The sequence below is a fragment of the Somniosus microcephalus genome, chromosome 10 (genome assembly GCF_052327205.1).
Source record: "Somniosus microcephalus isolate GS21.2 chromosome 10, FLI_Smic_1.0, whole genome shotgun sequence".
In the NCBI taxonomy this organism is placed as follows: Eukaryota; Metazoa; Chordata; class Chondrichthyes; order Squaliformes; family Somniosidae; genus Somniosus; species Somniosus microcephalus.
In genome coordinates, this window is record NC_140996.1 from 62,788,065 (window position 1) to 62,808,624 (window position 20,560).

At 44.7% G+C, this 20,560-nt stretch overlaps 1 protein-coding gene across 1 annotated transcript in view; it reads right to left on the reverse strand.

Moving 5' to 3' along the window:
• Positions 1 to 20,560, reverse strand: part of abcc4 (ATP binding cassette subfamily C member 4 (PEL blood group)) — a 516,746-nt gene that overhangs the window by 211,152 nt on the left and 285,034 nt on the right. The window contains exon 20 of the mRNA XM_085999895.1: positions 2,271 to 2,350. Coding sequence (XP_085856021.1) covers positions 2,271 to 2,350 — 80 coding nt within the window. The remainder of the gene's footprint in view (positions 1 to 2,270; positions 2,351 to 20,560) is intronic.

Below are 20,560 nucleotides of genomic sequence, written 5' to 3' on the forward strand. Positions count from 1 at the left end.
GGCCTTAGAGAGGGTGCAGTAAAGTTTTACAAGAATGATTCCAGGAGTGAGGGACTTCAGTTACGTGGATAGACTGGAGAAGCTGGGGTTGTTCTCCTTAGAGCAGAGAAGGTTGAAAGCAGATTTGATAGAGGGTGTTCAAAATCATGAAGGGTCTAGACAGAGTAGATAGAGAGAAACTGCTCCCATTGGCAGAAGGGTCGAGAACCAGAGGACACAGATTTAAGGTAATTGGCAGAAGAACCAAAGGTGACATGAGGAAAAACTTTTTTTACCCAGTGAGTGATTAGGATCCGGAATGCACAGCCTGAGAGGGAGGTGGAGACAGACTCAATGGTGGCTTTCAAAAGGGAATTGGATAAGTACCTGAAGGAAAAAAAATTGCAGGGCTACGGGGAAAGGGCGGGGGTGTGAGACTAGCTGAAGTGCTCTTGCACGAGCTGGCACGGGCTCGACGGGTCGAATGGCCTCCTTCTGTGCTGTAACCATTCTAACCAACCATTCAGTGCCCTTGGGGAGAAAGTGGGAACACTGGAATAACCTGGCATAATAAAATGCTTTCAAAAGGCCAGTATACAACAAGTTTGGCTAGCAAATCTGACTGGATAATCAAAGGGCTCCACTGCAGTTCAGGCATAGTGATTTGGGGGTCTTATGACTTTGTAAAATAAAACATTTTACACGGTGAGTAATATGGAGTTATACAACTGAAAAAAATATTTTACCACATTCATTATCATACATACCATGAGTTATATTATAAACTATAACTTGACGAGAACCTGTATATTTCTAAAATGGATACCCCAAAAATTTGATTTTCTCAATTTTAATTAATCTGTTGGAGCAGTGATTGCCTTCTGCTATCTATTTGCTGCATCATCTTGTCTCATTTCTACTGAGGGTTACACTACATGCAGTATAAGGATACCAGTGCAGCACCTATTGTGTTCTAGTGTTCCTACTATGGGCTGTGTTCAGATGGGTGAAATCCTCCTGGGAGAGTAAACCAGGTCAGTTCATCATGAATTATGATGCTGAAGAGCTGGCTTGCAATCAACTAACAGACACAAAATATAATAGCAATAAATAGTACTTCATCTGCAGTGTTTTACTATTTTCACAGAATCACAGAAACCCCACAGTGCAGATAGAGGCCATTTCGGCCCATCGAGCCTGCACCGACACATATCCCACCCGATCCCCGTAACCCCAACACATATCCCACCCTATCCCTGTAACCCCACCTATTTAATCCCCCTAACACTAAGGGTCAATTTATCATAGCCAATCAACCTAACCCGCACATCTTTGGACTGTGGGAGGAAACCGGAGCACCCGGAGAAAACCCACGCAAACACGGGGAGAATGTGCAAACTCCACACAGACAGTCGCCCGAGGCCAGATTCGAACCCGGGTCTCTGGCGCTGTGAGGCAACAGTGCTAACCACTATGCCACCGTGCTGCCCTTTGTCAGATCTGTAGTTTAACACTTTGTCAGATCTGTATTTTTAGCAAGTTGACTGCCTAATGCCTTGTCATGAATAGAGATTGTGTTGGGAAATTACCACCAGCATTACTGGAGGTTTGGAAATGATTACCTAAGCATTCTTGTACACAGAGTAATTGCTTAACAAAAAAATATAGCCTGTAGTAAAGGAACAGTCATGTCCTGGATAAAGAAACTTACTGCTTTATCAAGTATTAAGGTTTGACTTGCTTTCAAATAAACCTCACCTTTACATTTTTTACATTAACATTAGACTGCTTATTTAATCAAGCACCATCCTTTTTTCCCATCTGAAGCAACCACACCATACTTCCTACAATCAGTAAACTTTTGGTCCTTTGTGGTCATACACTCATGATTTGGCTCGTCTTCATAGTCCTTCGTGACAGCTGATTGTTGCCACATTTCAAAACACTACCTGGATGTGCTCCAAATTACTGGAAGGCAAATGAACAACAAGCTACAAAGTATGCAGATACTGTGGACATAGCATGATAGCAAGAGGTCTGAGGCCACTCCTATACAGCAATTATTCTTGGCATTAAATTTTCACTGTTGCTTTGGTGCATCATAAAATTACAACCACACCCTCCTCTGATGTGCAGACACTTTTATTAAACCAACGTTTAACTTTGTTAGAAGAGTTATTGCTTGGAAAGTAATTGTTTTGTGATCACAGTACTTCAGCAGCAAAGACTGCTCAGTGGTCCATAAAATGATCACACAATGTACAATTCATGAGCTCTGATGACTGAATTACCTGTAAAAAGTCCATGGAAGTATAAGGCAGCAAGTCATCCAGGTGGCCAATGTCTTTTGCGAAACGGTTCAGGATCCGACCTGCAAGGAATAAAAAAAACTATAGCAAAAATTTAGAATAATTTTTACAGTTACAATACTCTTTCTAAATCATTCATATGACTCACCTACTTTATGATTTCAATATAGCCCTCATAGGAAATCATTATCCAGAAGTTTAAAAAAGCACCACCTTTTGGCAAGTGACTTAACAACATCCAAAACAAATAGGACAATCTAGGAATAACATTCCCAGCTGAGAATTTTCAATTGTTGCTGATATGCTGAAGATGGCAACTGGCTTATACCCAGTCACATGTTGGTGTCTCTTGTAAATATCTCCTTAATGGGCTCAAACAAACTTTGAATGCACAATGGTTAATCAGAATGCTGTATTTTCAAATATTGACTGAATTCATAATTCAAAATTCAGCAACAAAAACATTTTGGAATAATTTGAAAATAAGTTTACATTCAGCTCAATGATAAAGAAAGATAGAAAACCTTTGCAGGTTTTCCTCATTCTTTGAATACGACTGTAAGAGTATAGCCTAGGCTGATAGAGCATGGTTACCCCACAACCTAAGCACACACATGAAAATGTCTTTATAACACAGGTAGGCAGTGCTGCATGTGTTCTCTTCCAATATCCTATAAGGACCCAACACCGTCACTTCAACCATTTATTTGAAGTGCTCAGCTACACTGCCCAAATATTTGTCTGTAAAATAGCATCCTGTACAGTGTGTTTGTAAATAGCCAGATTTCCATACCTGATTTTTGCATATCAGTTGGCACAGACCTGTATGGAGTGGGAAGATAGCTCAAGTGTTTGAAAGAACTTTCAAATTTGTGGGTCACGGGCCACAAAAGTGCCCAATAGCAAAGCAGGTTAAATTGGAAATTAACGGGTTGAAATGCATGTTGAAAAAACACCTTGCATTTATATAGCGCCTTTTCCCAACCTCGGGACGCCCCAAAGATCCTGAGCGGGTTTGACAAGCTCGATGCTGAGAGGCTGATCGCCTGGCTGGAGAGTCTAGAACTAGGGGGCATAGTCTCAGGTATAAGGGGTCGGTCATTTAGGACTTGAGGTGAGGAGGAATTTCTTCACTCAGAGGGTTGTGAATCTTTGGAATTCTCTGCCCCAGAGGGCTGTGAATGTTGAGTCGTTGAGTATATTCAGGGCTGAGATCGATAGATTTTTGGACTCTAGGGGAATCAAGGGATATGGAGATCGGGCGGGAAAGTGGAGTTGAGGTCAAAGATCAGCCATGATCTTATCGAATGGCGGAGCAGGCTCAAGAGGCCGTATGGCCTACTCCTGCTCTTATTTCTTATGTAACACCCGTTGTCAGAATTGTTCTGACAAAGGTGTGTGCTGCAGTTAAATCTAGTGATAATATTTAGATGATGTGTGAGGATTACTCAATGCGGCAACCATGAATATGCTTTTGACTGGAAATGAATTGACAGAGGCCTAGGAAGCAGCTGTAGAACAGATGGAATGACTCTCAACTTGCCCCCTGAGCGTGTGCCCTCGAAGATGGGAGCAATGTACAATGCACTTAAACCTCAATTTGGTTGTCCGGTGCCTGGTCGCATTTTGCCCTGGGCCTTTGGTCCATAAGAAACTAGTAACTTTTGTGATTTGTTAGATAGAATAATGTAGGGCTCTGCTAGCAACTACATAAAGGAAATGCACTAGGGTATAATATTTGAAAACTCTGAGCAGTGTCAGGAAAAGGGAGTATTACCTTAACCTGCTAGTTGAATGAAGGAGCTCTGCAATGGGATTTCACTTTTCATGTCCATTAGTGCCATACATGTATATGATAGAATTTCACCTTGCGTTTGACAGCGAGATACTTAAGTCCGAAACTAGAGTCTTAAATTTAAACAAAACCAATTACATAAGAAACAGGAGCAGGAGTAGGCCAATCGGCCCCTCGAGCCTGCTCCGCCATTCAATAAGATCATGGCTGATCCAATCTTTCCCGCTCTCTTTCCATAGTCCTTGACTCCCTTGTAGTTCAAATGTCTGTCAATCTCCACCTTGAATATATTCAATGACTCCGCCTCCACAGCTCTCTGGGGTAGAGAATTCCAAAGATTCACGACCCTCAGAGAAGAAATTCCTCCTCATCGCCGTCTTAAATGGGCGGCCCCTTATTCTGAAACTATGCCCGCTAGTTCTAGATACCCCCACTAGGGGAAACATCCGCTCAGCATCCACCCTATCAATCCCCCTCAGAATTCCTGGATGAGAGGGTTGTCCTATGAGGAAAGGTTGAGTAGATTGGGCCTATAGGCCTAGAAATTGAGTGGGGTTAGCGCCCAATTAGAGGCGCTAGAGGGCCTTGCGCCGGAATTATAGCCGCTTCGGAAATTGATTTGGGCCCTACCATCGGCGTTAGCCGGTAGCGCTGCGCCGGCACCGATGACGTCATCGGTGTGCGCAGCGCCCCGGTTGCCGTGGTAATGTGGCCGGACGCCGAAATTCAGTTGCGGCCGCCTCGCCCGTGGCAGCCGCAACCAACGATTTTTCAAAAGTTTCTTGCTGGACTTAGCGCCGGCGCATTAAGGTGGCGCGGCGGCCGGCCGCTTTCCCGGCGGCCGCCTGCCCGCACCTCCCTCCCCGGACTCCTCCACCACCCCCCCCGCGGCACAGATGTGTGTGGGCCTCGAGCCCGGCACTTCTCCGAGGTGCCGGGCTCATTTTTCGTGCGATTCCACCGGCCAGCGGTCGGCTGCAGGCAGCTCCTCCTTAACAGAAGGAGGAGGCCTGCAGTACCCCAGCCTGCCGCACCGCATCGGGTGCCACAGCGGGGGATTAGCGCCGCAAACCTGCATTCAGTGCCCATTGCGAGGCGCTGACACCCTCCATTAGCGCCCGCAGCCGTCTGGGCGCGGCGCAGCTGAATTTTTGGCAGGCGCAGCGGCAATTAACGCTGGCGCTAAATTTCGGGCGCTACAGCCCTGGCGGAGGCAAACTCAATTTCTAGGCCATACTCTCTGGGGTTTAGAATAATTAGAGGTGGTCTCATTGAAACATATAAGATTCTGAGGGTACAGGGTATAGAGCGGAGAGGTGGTTTCTCCTGGCTGGAGTGTCTAGAACTAGGGGGAATAGTCTCAGGATAAGGGGTAGGCCATTTAAGACTGAGATGAGGAGGAATTTCTTTGCTCAGAGGGTTGTGAATCTTTGGAATTCTCTGCCCCAAAGGGCTGTGAATGCTGAATCATTGAGTATATTCAAGGCTGAGATAGATAGTGTTTTGGACTCTAGAGGAATCAAGGGATATGGAGATCGGGCAGGAAAGTGGAGTTGAGGACGAAGATCAGCCATGATCTTATTGAATGGTGGAGCAGGCTCGAAGGGCCGTATGGCCTTCTACTGCTCCTAATTCTTATGTATATTTTGTTGGCTTTTCTTAAAGGGTTTTCCCATTTAAAATCCGGTGAGCCAGCTGCGCGGGAGTTCAGAGCATTGCGAGGCCGCGCAGCTTAGAGGGAACATTGGTCAACAAAATAATACACTGAAAGCCATGGACTACTGTCTCCTGTTGCACTGCGACAGACTACATTTAATCTTTGAATGGGGTAGCAGTAGAACCTGGGACATTCCTGGTTTGTATGGCTCAGCTACACACAGGTAAACTCACTGCACTAACTGGAAGATCCCCAGTTTCATTTTATGGGACTCAAGAGGAACAAAGAATCATAACTGCACGCCACTTCTGACGAAAGATCGCACCTGAAATGTGAACCTAGCTTACTCTTTCATATATAACAGAAAATGCTGGAAAAACTCAGCAGGCCAGGCAACATCCGTGGAGAGAAATAGAGTCAACGTTTCAGGTCGAAACCCTTCGTCAGGACTGAAACGTTGACTCTATTTCTCTCTCCACGGATGTTGCCTGGCCTGCTGAGTTTTTCCAGCATTTTCTGTTATTTCGGATTTCCAGCATCCGCAGTATTTTGCTATCTTACTCTTTCATATGTTGACTGACCTTTTACACAATTCTAGCATTTGTTATTTTTCTTTTGATCCCTAACCCATAGCACCACTTTGATTTACTTCATCTTTTTATTAGGCACTTTACAGCCTTCAGGCCTTAACAATGAGTTTAACAACTTCAGATCTTAACCACTGCTCCCATTTTCTCAGACAGCAGGTGCTAAATGGAGGATGGTTGCACCAGAGCCACTGGGAGTGGAGGTGGTGTGGGCTGGTGCTTGGCGTGGAGATCCCCTATCGATACACAACCGGTGGGTTGGCCCGCCTTTCTTCGCTACATTCTTGAACCACGAGAGCCTTCTCCTCCTTGCCAGATTCTCTGCTATTCTGCTGTAACCATTTACACCTCTAGACCCATCTTTTGTTTCTTTACTTGTGCCATTGCCACCTCCTTTTGCCTTCCACCATCAACCCTTCTGTCATTTAATCTCTCCTGCCTTCCACCTTATCACAGACCTTCCCTTTGTTCACAACTGCTCCCCCCCTCACTTTTCCCTGGCTCTGTACTTGCTTAAAAACATCTCCCAGTTCTGATGCAAGGTCATCAACATGAAACATTTCACTCTCCAGATACTGCCTGACCTGATGAGTGTTTTCCAGCATTTTGTGTTTTTATTTCAGTTTTCCAGCATCTGCAATATTTTGCTTTTATTTTAAATTACTACTGTCTCTGTCGCTGAACCTGACCTAGCGAGGTTAATGAACCAATCACTCAATTACTTAAAAACAACAAATATCCAATCACACTAAGATGCCAAAAAATGAACAACTTAAGAATGAAACATCATTTATAATATATAAACAAAAATATATATATACGCACATCCTTTAAGAAAATAAATAGAAAAAACATTACCTTATCTACTAGATGTGCCAAGTTGCTTTTTGGCATGCATGGATTTAATTTTTTGCAGGTATGATGACATGAATGATTTAATTCAGTAAGTGTCTGAGATTTTTATCTGGACCATCATCACACAGGCCCAATTTTAGTAATATTTTTGTACTTCTGCCCATTAGTAGAGTTTTTCTAACCATGACACAAATATTCTTGATCTGCAGCCATAATTAGTAGCCATAAATATTTTTTGCTCATATACGACAACTGATAATTTATTGATTTTGTTTACTGGCTCAAATTTTCACTTTTAAAAGATTAACAAAACAACAAAGGGTTCTTCTCCTTCCCCTCAAGTTGAATTCAGCACACCAAATAATCTCATTATTGGCCACTAAAACCAGGGTCTGGCTTTCACGGTCAGACGAGCTATGTAGGCAAGCTACTGGTCACTATTTGGAAAGAAAATAAATGTATCTCTAAACATATACACTAACAGATCTCTCGTGACATAGTTTATAGGTTGTTTGGGCCCTCAAGCAGTTTCTGATCTTTGTCATGGCCCTTATAGAAACATAGAAGATAGGAGCAGGAGTAGGCCATTCGGCCCCTCGAGCCTGCTCCGCCATTTAATGAGATCATGGCTGATCATCCAAATTCAGTACCCTGTCCCTGCTTTCTCCCCATATCCCTTGATTCCCTCTAGCCGTAAGAAATATATCTAACTCCTTCTTGAATATATTTAATGAATTGGCCTCAACATGCCTTCTGTGGTAGAGAATTCCACAGGTTCATAACTCTCTGGGTGAAGAAATTCCTCCTCATCTCTGTCCTAAATATCTTACTCCTTATCCTTAGACTGTGACCCCTGGTTCTGGACTTCCCTGCCATCGGGAACATCCTTCTTGCATCTAGTCTGTCTAGTCCTGTTAGAATTTTGTAAGTTTCAATGAGATCCCCTCTCATTCTTCTAAACTCCAGCGAATATAAGCCCAATCAACATAATCTCTCCTCGTATGTCATTCCTGCCATCCCAGGTATCAGTCTGGTGAATCTTCGCTGCACTCCCTCCATGGCAAGAACATCCTTCCTCAGATAAGGCGACCAAAACGGCACACAATACTCAAGGTGTGGTCTCACCAAGGCCCTGTACAACTGCAGCAAGACATCCTTGCTCCTGTACTCGAATCCTCTCGCTATGAAGGCCAACATACCATTTGCCTTCTTAACCGCCTGCTGCACCTGCATGCTTACCTTCAGCGACTGGTGCACAAGGACACCCAGGTCTTGTTGCACTTCCCCTTCTCCCAATCTATTGCTGTTTAGATAATAATCTGCCTTCCTGTTTTTGCCACCAAAGTGGATAACCTCGCATTTATCCACATTATATTGCATCTGCCATGCATCTGCCCAATCACCCAACCTGTCCAAATCATACTGGAGTTTCTTGGCATCCTCCTCGCAGCACACACGCCCACCCAGCTTTGTGTCGTCTGCAAACTTGGAGATATTGCATCTAGTTCCCTCGTCTAGATCATTAATATATATTGTGAATAGCTGGGGTCCTAGCACCGATCCCTGCGGTACCCCACTAGTCACTGCCTGCCAACTCTGCTACCTGTCTGCCAACCAGTTCTCTATCCAAGTCAGTACCGTACCCCCAATCCCATGTGCTTTAACTTTGCACGCCAATCTCTTACGCGGGACCTCATCGAAAGCCTTCTGAAAGTCCAAATACACCAAATCCACTGGTTCTCCCTTATCTATTCTACCAGTTACATCCTCAAAAAATTCCAGTAGATTAGTCAAGCATGATTTACCTTTTGTAAATCCATGTTGACTTTGTCTGATTCTGTCACTGTTTTCCAAGTGCTCTGCTATTACATCTTTTATAATGGACTCTAGCATTTTCCCCACTACCGATGTCAGGCTTATAATTCCCCGTTTTCTCTCTACCACCTTTTTTAAATACTGGGGTTACATTAGCTATCCTCCAATCCATAGGAACTGTGCCAGAGTCCATAAAATTTTGGAAGATGACCAGCAATGCATCTACTATTTCTAGGACCAAAATTATCAAAAAAAATCTTGTTCCCATTCTGAAATGGCACCCCACTCCAGTCTTGACTTAAATGGTCCCGGGAGTCTTAATCAATGAGGAAGAATGTACATGTAACTAATGACAAAGGAGAATAGACAGATATTCAAAAAAGCAAACTGACAGACACTCATGACACAGTACGATAGCAAAATACTGCAGATGTTGGAAATCCGAAATAACAACAGAAAATGCTGGAAAAACTCAGCAAGTCAGGCAACATCCGTGGAGAGAAATTTGAGTTGACGTTTCGGGTTTGACCCTTCTTCAAAACTGGAGAGAAAAGGAACTAGTCGAAGGCAGGGCTGCGATCGGACAAAAGAATAAAAGAACCAAAAGAAGTAAAAGAGATTAGAAGCTAGACGAGATGGTAATAGGCTGTGATTAGGTGTAAAGTGTACTGGCAGGGCAAAAGATAGCTGCCAGGTGTGAGAGAGAAACAAAAGGAAAGGGGGGGGGGGAAAGGAAAGGAGTGGAAAAATATAAGTGAAAATGAAATAGGGGCCGAGGTTATGATCTGAAATTGTTGAACTCGATATTGAGTCCGGAAGGCTGCAAAGTGCCTAATCGGAAGATGAGGTGCTGTTCCTCGAGCTTACGTTGAGCTTCCGTGGAACAGTACAAGAGGCCAAGGACGGTGAGGTCCGAGTGGGAATGGAGCGGTGAATTGAAATGACAGGAGACCAGAAGCTCGGGGTCACCCTTACGGACTGAACGGAGGTGTTCCGCAAAGTGGTCACCCAATCTGCGTTTGGTCTCCCCAATGTAGAGGAGACCACATCGTGAGCAGCGAATACAGTATACTAGATTGCGAGAAGTACAAGTAAATCGCTGTTTCACCTGGAAGGGGTGTTTGGGGCCCTGGACAGTGGGGAGGGGGGAGGTATAGGGGCAGGTGTTACATCTCCTCCGCTTGCACGGGAAGGTGCCAGGCGAAGGGGAAGGGCTGTTTGGGGTGATAGAGGAGTGGACTAGGGTGTCTCGGAGAGAGCGGTCCCTGCGGAATGCTGAAAGGGGAGGGGAGGGGAAGATACGTTTGGTGGTGGGATCACTTTGGAGGTAGCGGAAATGCCGGAGGATGATCCGTTGAATGTGGAGGCTGGTGGGGTGAAAGGTGAGGACAAGGGGAACCCTATCGTGGTTCCGGGAGGGAGGGGCAGGGGTGAGGGCAGAGGTGCGGGAGATAGAACTGACACGGTCGAGGGCAGTGTCAACCACGGTAGAGGGGAATCCTCGGTTGCGGAAAAAGGAAGACATGTCTGAAGCACTGGTGTGGAAGGTGGCATCGTCGGAGCAGATACGGCGGAGGCGGAGAAACTGGGAGAATGGAATAGAGTCCTTACAGGAAGCGGGGTGGGAGGAAGTGTAGTCCAGGTAGCTGTGGGAGTCAGTGGGCTTGTAGTAAATATTGGTCGACACAGTCATAGCCTGGAGCTACACTGTACCTGCTGCCGTGTTCAAGTGTTCAAGTGGTGAGAAATAGGCATCTGGGGCTGGATTTTCTCAATGAAGACGCGTTGGGGGCGGGACTGCTGGTTTTCGGGTTTCATTCCCGCCCCCAGCGATGTCTGACCAACCCACGCTATTTTCCCTTGATTGATCTTGTTAATCCCCTTCCCGCCTCGGACCCGCCTCCCGGGAAGATGGTACGGAGGCGGGTTGGGAGCGGGGTCGGTACCCGCTCCCAGTTTCTGCCATTTTCCCAGCAGCCCCGCCTCCCCAGGGCTGGGAAAATTCCCCCCAGTGGGTTTCTCACTGCTTGGCTGTAGTGTATTTCAGAATCAGATTGGGACCTTACTTCACAGTTGTACTTTCATGTCAGTGAACACATGACAATTTGCATCAATGTGGAAGTGGCAATGAAACGTCAGCCTTCTATTTGTCTTCCCAGTCTACTACTCACTACTCTTACTCTCCTTAATCGTTCCCCTCCCCCCAACACTTTGTTCCCTACTTCCTAATTTTTGGCTCTTATTCTCTGTATTTCCCAATTCTCTTCTCTCCTTTCATTATTTTTCCTCCCAATAGTTCTTAAGTTTTTGAATTTGTTCCCTTATTTCATCTTGCTGATTTCTATCAACTGTTTTGATCCTCTACCTTTATGTTGTTCTTTCTCTCGGTCTGTGGCCAGACTGTCTTCTCATCTCCTGCACCTTGGAACATATCACTGGAAGTGCTGATCATGTCATTGAGCGCCAGGAAAAATCATACATGCATAGAGAACTGAAAAGCACATACACAATGCCTCCAAAAGCACTGCAAAGTTTTTAAGTCACCAATTGGGAATGGAGCAAAACAAATATGAGGCTGATAAAAGAGGGGAGGCCCATGACGGGAGTACAGGGACCAGTGAAAGCTCCTTCAGAAATAGGGCAGCAGGGGACAGGATAAAATTGATACAGATCAGGGAATCAATGGGCTACAAATTGAGTAGCCCCCCCCCCTACTTTTAGCGCCCCGGAAAAATTAGTAACCTCACGCTGGAAATTGAGTGATTGCGCCCCAAGAGGGAAGCGGGGCACTACTGGAAGCACCCCGTATCCCTCTTGGGGCGCTGCGAGTGGCGCTGCGGCACGTCGCGCCGCGGTATTGCAGGCCTTCTTCTCCTTCTTAAAGGGGAGAGGCCTTGTGCAGTGTGACCCGGGGCCCAGCTGGGCCCCCGGGGATCGGGAGTGCCGGCAAAAGAGCCCGGCACTCAAGAGAAGTGCTGGGCTCTTGGAGCGCAGACAGCACTCCCAGCAAGAGGGGGGGGGAGGCGTTCAGGAGGCCGGGTACGGGAACGTAGGCATGTGCTGGCAGGTGGCCAGCAACAAAAATGGCCGCCCCACACCTCGCCTTTAAATTGCACGTCCCCGGCCACAGGTAGGCCCCCCTGACCCCATTGGACATGGCGTCTGGCGGTAAGTCAGGGGGCGCACCTGAAGATCGCGGCCGGGGTGCTGCGCACGGCGATTACACCATCGCCGGCAGTGCAGCGGGGCGCTACCAGTTAGCGCTGCCGCTAACCACCCGCTGAATTTCGCGAGAGCGGCACCGCGCCTGGGCGCTAGTTGCTTTGCGCCCCGTTAGCGCCCAAAGCAACCCAATTTTTCCCCCAATATTTCTATGCCAGAAATCTCAACAACTAGAAATTAGGAGAGAGGAAAATAGAGAGCTATCATGGTGCCCATATACATCCTTGTGCATGTGAGGCTTTAAAAAGTGTGCAAGTGGAGTAAAGCAAGTTATCAACATCCTTTATTAAATGTACTCTTTACAACCACTTCAGAACATTGTTAACACTTGTTTAAAGAAGCTGTAGTACTCTTCCCAAATCTTACAATCAATACCTTTCTATTTACCCCGGTAATCCTGCAGTTAAAGCACACAATAGTCAAAATAATAAGAACTTCAAGGAGTTGTATGTGCTCAGTATCAGGTGCTGAAAAGGCTTTGTACACTAATACCAGCTAATCAGAGCATGTATTCATCAAATTCTATTAAACATAATCAAACATCAATTTAAAAGCAATTACTCATCATCTGATAAAAGCTGCAAATTGAAGTGCCCTGTACACAACTGACAATATTTGGTGGATAAGCACTTTGCTTTATCTAATTTAAATAATGATTCATTACTTTGCCTTTATTTCTACAATGGTTTCCTAACTACACTGAAAGTATATATATGCTTTTGTTGTGCAATGAAAACATCTGCAGTCTACAACAATTAATAATTGTTTCATGGGAACCACTCTCAATTAGATTAAATGTGTAAAAGAAACATTGAGGTGTTATGACACTGACGTCTGGTTTACAGGTGTTCACCTGCACTTTGGTCTCTGTTAACTAAAAATTGCTAACACAATGATGTACTTAGTGACTCTACCACACCTGTTTAAATCTGATTACTATTTATTTAGTTGGGAAATTATCCCAGTTATACCCTTAGCAGCTAACCATGTGTGTTTGTGAAACTAGATTTTCATTTCTGTTACTATATGCAAAAAAAACAGAATAATGCACCTGATAATTTGAAGGCTGCCTTCAGGGGTTTTCTGGATGAATTTATTGTTCACGCATGCCAAAATAACATTTATTGCCCCAAAGAAAGCATTGTAGCAAAGTCCATTGTTGTGTATTTATCAGATTATTAAGGCATACAGCCACAACAAATATATCTGTAGACCTCATATTTTGCATATTCTCATAGCTTCAGTAAATAATACTGTTAATAAATCATGAGGAGCATTAGGAACAGGAGTAGGCCATTCACCCCTTCAAGCCATTCAATTAGATCATGGCTGATCTGCACCTCAACTGCTTCAAAAGCTTACCTAACAAATATCTATCGATCACAGTCTTGCAAGTTTTAATTGATCCAGTATCCACAGCCTTTTGGGGGAGCGAGGACCAGATTGCCACTACCCATTGTGTGAAAAAGTGCTTCCTGATTTTACTCCAAAATAGCCTAGCTCTAATTTTAAGATTATGTCCTTTCTTGTTCTAGATTCCCCCACTAGAGGAAATAGTTTTTCTCTAGCTACCCTATCGAATCCCGTAATCATTTCAAATACCTCAGTTAGATCACCCCTCAACCTTAAGGGAATAAAAGCCACGTTTATGCAACATTTCCTTGCCATGGAGGGAGTGCAGCGAAGATTCACCAGGCTGATACCTGGGATGGCAGGAATGACGTATGAAGAGAGATTGGGTCGATTAGGCTTATATTCGCTAGAGTTTAGAAGAATGAGAGGGGATCTCATTGAAACTTATAAAATTCTAACAGGACTAGACAGACTAGATGCAGGAACGATGTTCCTGATGGCGGGGGAGTCCAGAACCAGGGGTCACAGTCTAAAGATAAGGGGTAAGCCATTTAGGACTGAGATGAGGAGGAATTTCTTCACCCAGAGAGTGGTGTACCTGTGGAATTCTCTACCACAGAAGGTAGTTGAGGCCAACTTATTAAATATATTCAAGAAGGAGTTAGATATATTTCTTAAGGCTAAAGGGATCAAGGGATATGGGGAGAAAGCAGGGACAGGGTACTGAATTTGGATGATCAGCCATGATCTTATTAAATGGCGGAACAGGCTCAAGGGGCCGAATGGCCTACTCCTGCTCCTCTCTTCTATGTTTCAACCCTGGCATCATTCTGGTGAATCTTTGCTGTACCCCTTCGAAGGCCAATATATCTTTCCTGAGGTCGGTGCCCAAAACTGAACACAGTACTGTAGATGGAGGCCAGAATTGGAGGAACGCAGAGTTCTCGGAGGGTTAGATGGCTTGAGGAGGTGGTTACCGAGATAGGGAGGGGCGAGGCCATGGAGAGATTTGAACACACGATGAGAATTTTAAATTTGAGGCGTTGCTGGACCGGGAGCCAATGTAGGTCAGCAAGCACAGGTGTGATGGGTGAACAGGACTCGGTGCAAGTTAGGATACGGAGAGCAGAGTTTTGGATGAGGTGAGGTTTATGGAGGATGGAAAATGGGAGGCCAGCCAGGAAAGCATTGGATTGGACGAGTCGGGAGGTAAGAAAGGCATGGATGAAGGTTTCAGCAGCAGATGGGTTGAGGCAGGGGCGGAGACAGGCGCTATTACAGAGGTGGCAGCAGGCAGTCTTGGTGATGCAGAGGATATGGGGTTGAAAACTCAGCTCAGGGTCAAATAGGATGCCGAGGCTGCGAACATTGTGGTTCAGCCTCAAACAGTTGCCAGGGAGGGGGTGGAATCGGTGGCTGGGGAACGGAGTTGTTAGCGTGGGCCATAGACAATGGGGGGAATTTTAACCTCCAAAAACGAGTGGGTTTGGGTCGAGTGGGATGTTAAAATGTTAAAAATCTGAATATCGACCCCAACCCGCCCACTTCTGGTTTTAACGGAGGTGGGCAACCAACCCACTTCCAGGAAGCGAGTTGGCAATTTAACTATTATAATGAGGCTGTATGCCTCACATTTAACTATTTTAAATTTAACCCTGGCTGGCCGAGTTTTCTGGGCCTCGGGAAACCCGGCGGCTAAAGGGAGGCGAAGACGGCTGGATCCAGGAGGCAAGTGCCTTTCCACTTATCTGTTCACTCCAGTTTACCTGCTTCAATAAACCTCTGTGATTGGACACTCCCCGACCCTTCCAATCTCCCCTCGACTCTTCTGATCCCAATTTTGCCTCTGGCCTCCGATCTCCCCACACCTCCCTTTCCGATCCCTCTCTCCCTCCTCTCCGGCTGCTGCCTGGTGTCGAAGGCCTACCCACCCGACAGTCAGCCAGACTCTCAATCTGGCTGGCTGCAGCCGGGAAACAGAGATAAAAAATGCTAATCAGGTCCAGCCGTTAAATTTGGAAGGACTTGCAGGAAACCCATTATTCCGGGTTTCCCCACCTCAAAGCAGCTCCACCACCACCCACCACACCTCTCCCCAGCCCCCTGCCCTTCCTGCTCCCGAATTAATATCCAGCCCAATGGCTTCAGTCTTTTCAAATATTTAATTGGAGGAAATTTCTGCTCTTCCAATATTGGATGTCAGACAAACACACTGTGTGACAAATCAGGGACAGTGGATGGGTCAAGAGAGGTGGTGGTGAAGAAGAGCTGGGTGTCGTCAGCGTAAATGTGGAATCTGAGGTGTTTTTGGCTGATGTCGCTGAGGGGCAGCATGTAGATGAAATATAGGAGGGGGCTAAGGATAGATCCTTGGAGGCCTATCCCCCTTGAGATAAAGGCCGACATTCCATTAGCCTTTTGATTACTAAGTGCACCTGTGCACTAGCTTTTAGTGATTTAGCCAAGCCACAGCTCCTAGTCTCTCACCATTAAGAAAATATTCTGATTTGTCTTTCTTTCTTATTTTTAATTGTTGAAGTTCAGAATCACAATCTAACTTATCTTTGTCATTTTAACCCAGAACTATTAAAGCCGATGATACAGACCTGTAAGCCTTACATCAGTTGTGGGCAAAATGCTGGAGTCCATCATTAAGGATGAAATAGCGGAGCACTTAGCAAATGGGGACAGGATAGGACAGAGTCAACATGGATTTACAAAGGGTAAATCGTGCTTGACTAATCTATTGGAATTTTTTGAGGGAGTAACTGGTAGAATAGATGGGGGAGAGCCAGTAGATGTGGTGTACCTGGACTTCCAAAAGGCCTTCGATAAGGTCCCACATAAAAGATTAGCATGGAAAATTGAGGCTCATGGGATAAAGGGGAAAGTTTTGGCGTGGATAGGGAACTGGCTGTCAGATAGAAAACAGAGAGTTGGAATAAACGGCTCATTTTCTGAATGGCAGGCAGTAACAAGTGGGGTACCACAGGGATCTGTCCTGGGCCCCCAGCTGTTCACAATTTACATTAATGACCTGGATCAGGGAGTCGGATGCAGCATTTCCAAATTTGCAGACGACACTAAACTAGGAGGGGGGGTGGGCTCAGAGGAAGAGACCAGGAAGCTCCAGAGCGATTTGGACAGACTGGGCGATTGGGCGGATAAATGGCAGATGCACTATAATGTGGACAAGTGCGAAGTTATCCACCTTGGGTGCAGGAACGGGAGGGCAAATTATTATTTAAATGGCAATAGATTGGGAGAGGGGGAAGTACAGAGAGACCTGGGTGTTCTTGTACACCAGTCACTGAAGGCGAGCATGCAGGTGCAACAGGCGGTCAAGAAGGCAAACGGTATGCTGGCCTTCATAGCAAAAGGGTTAGAATACAGGAACAGGGATACCTTGCTGCAGCTGTACAGGGCACTGGTGAGACCACACCTCGAGTACTGTGTACAGTTTTGGTCGCCTCATCTGAGGAAGGATGTTCTTGCCATGGAGGGGGTGCAGCGGCGATTCACCAGGCTGATACCAGGAATGGCGGGAATGACCTATGAGGTGAGACTATGTAGTTTAGGGATGTACACACTGGAGTTTAGAAGATTGAGAGGGGACCTCATAGAAGTGTATAAAATTCTGACAGGTCTAGACAGACTGGATGCAGAAGGAATGTTTCCCTTGGCGGGTGAGAACAGAACTAGAGGACATAATTTAAGGATAAGGGCTAAACCATTTAGGACAGAGATGAGGGGGAATTTCTTCACTCAGAGAGTGGTGAACCTGTGGAACTCATTGCCACAGAGGGCAGTGTATGCCAGCTCATTAAATATATTTAAGAGGGAATTAGATATATTTCTACGGGCAAAAGGGGTTAAGGGTTACGGAGAGAAGGCGGGGATGGGATACTGAATTAAAGGATCAGCCATGATCTCATTAAATGGCGGAGCAGGCACGAAGGGCCGAATGGCCTACTCCTGCTCCTATCTTCTATGTATCTATGTATCTATGAAAGTATACCCAGAAAGACCTATGCTGATAAGTGAAATGTCAAAGTAGTCAGCATAAATATTGAAATGTATTTCCTAACTGCAGTTTGTTTTATCATGGTTACTTGATAGCAACACAACAGCAACCAGATAACAGTTAACTGTAATAGCATTATAACATATAAAACCTATGACATTATTTGCAGTTCAAGTACGCCTCCCTTAAAACTATTCTATAGCATCACACCCGATAACAGATAAAGTCTGCCTACAACTGTAAAAACAATATGATGTTTGTTTAAAAAGTCAACAACCAAACAAGCCCAACCACACCTACTCTAGGCACTACAGTAAATAGTTATTGCACTCTAATATCCTGCATTTATTGGAGCAAATTACACCATTGGGTGAGTCACACTGATGAATAAACTTTAAAACAATTTAAAATATTCAAGAAACAACCTCTCAAACAATGCAAGTATAAGGAAGAGAGTTCATCCATCATAGGTAAATTGGTTGCTTAGGAGGCCGTGGGCAGAACTGGATTTTCGGCTATGAATTCTGGTTTAGATGGTGTAAAATTTGTACATTTATGAAGGTGAATCCAAAACCAAAGTTCAAAACTGAATAATGACGCATGTCCTTATTCTGGTAGGTAATGCTTCTCCATTCACCCCTCCCTCTCTTCCTTCAACTCCACTGACCAGGTAACCACAGCTGTCAGCAACAATGGGCATATACAGTGCTACCATCAGGAATTATACCTTAAACCAGGTCATCAGTGGAAAAATTCATGAGCACGAGGCTGGGAAAGATTGCCCCTCTCTCAACCAGATGTCTAGGATTTAGTGGCAAAATGCTTCCAGACCCAAATTAAACACTTATGGTGGTTTCACAGACCACAGTGTAAAGTAACACACCACAACATTCCGTCCGTTTAATATTTCTGTCAATGTTTCAAGATAATAATTTCCCTATTTAAATTTTTGAGGCTTTTGATGAAATGTAAATCTCTAATTTACATTATTACAAGATTAGTGCAGATGCCCTTCCAGCAACTCGTGCAACTGGCTCAGGCAACTACAGGGTGATTCATGTACACATCAGTATCAGGTAAACGAATCGAAATAATGGACGGGTTGGGAGGAGTACCTGCACAAATTAATAAAAAAAGTCAGCAGGAATTTAAAATGAGAAGATCTTACCTGGGAATTCACCTCAGCTTTAAGCATGTTACAGATAAAATAGCCTATGATATTGCTTATTGAGGCTTTCAGAATGTTTTTGACAAAGTTTAATAGAAGCCTTTTATGTGGAACTAAGAAACCCATGAATTTAGGGTGCAACATGATACTGGTTAAGAAAATGGTTGAAAAATAGGAGAAAGAGAGTAGCTGTGAGGGGGTAATGTCGAACGAAGGGGAGCTATTAGGTGGTGTCCCACAGGGGTCAGTGTTTGGATACTAGTGTGATAGCGTAGGAGTTTAAATAACCTAAAAATAAAATGGAGATATTTGTTGCAGAATGTTTGGTAGATGTCAGTATCTTTCTAGGAATTGTCTGTATCAAGTATAAATATTATACACAGACGTCATTGTGAGCCATGAAGGTGCTACATTTGTGGGAAAACAAAGTCATTTTCTGAAGGTGCATAGAAGGGAAATTATGTTAATGTAATGGTCTGAATCAAACACATCATCGGTGTTATGTGGATAAAAACCAACACTGACATGCAAAATAATACATCTTTAATTATGTTCTCCTCTTACCCTCCCAACAAACTGCACTGCATAAATCACTCAAGCAAGCTCTTTAGTTAATCATCTAAACCTGCTAAGTGTTTTACAGCCTTGTAAACACACACCTAAGCATTTGCTATAAAATAAAAAGATAAGTTGATGAGATCTGGGCTGCCTAAATCCCAGTTGACTGTCTTAGTTTTCCAATCATTTGTTGTGGGGATGGGAAAGGAAAAGGAAGGCAACTTCAAAAGCTCTTTTCAAATATATTACATAGGATAAACGGCACAGACACAGGCCATGCCGGCGTTTATGTTCCACTTGAGCCTCCTCCCGGTTTTCCTCATCTAACTCTATCAGCATAACCCCCCAATCCCTTCTCCCTCATATGCTTATCTAACTGCCCCTTAAATGCATCTATACTATTCACTTCAACCACTCCCTGTGGTAGCGAGTTCCACATTCTCACCACTCTCTGGATAAAGAGGTTTCTTCTGAATTCCCTATTTGATTTTTTGGTGACTATCTTATATTGATGGCCTCTAGTTTTGCTCTTCCCCACAAGTGGAAACATTCTCTCTGTATCGACTCTATCAAAACCTTTTATGATTTTAAAGACCTCTATTAGGTCACCCCTCAAGCCTTCTCTTTTCAAGAGAACAGAGACCCAGCCTGTTCATCCTTTCCTGATAGGTGTACCCTCGCATTTCTGGTATCATATCTGCACCCAATTCACAAACAGATGGACTTTCTCACTAACTTTTTCCTGTTTGAAGCTCTGCCTTTGAACCAGCTCCAAGGTGGGTGTTACTGTGGTTTAAGGAAGGTGGTATAACCAAGGTTTGATAAAAGCTTGCTCATTCCTTACACCACATTAAATAACACCCACCGACACTGTTTTTCAACAGGTATGCCAGTTGTGTAAACTTAGTTGTGTAAACTTGTGTAAACTTAAGTGTGTTCAGCTTAAATAATTGTCAAGAAGCAAAGTCCATAGCTGTTTAGTTTTTCTCTTGGATCGCTCAACCTGTGCTTTAGTTGATGGCTCATTCTTGTACTCGTTTTCCTTTACCTCAGGCACTCCCCAGGTTCATTCCTCTCTTCCCTCACTGTTTGCTCTTCAGATCAATGAATTCCACTCATCATCTAACCATATCAACTTTTCTGATAATCCCATGCTACAATTATTAACTTCCTTCAGACTGTGTGCACAGCAGTGGAGTAGCTGAATGATTGGCCTGGATTCTCCTCTTTGCGATGGT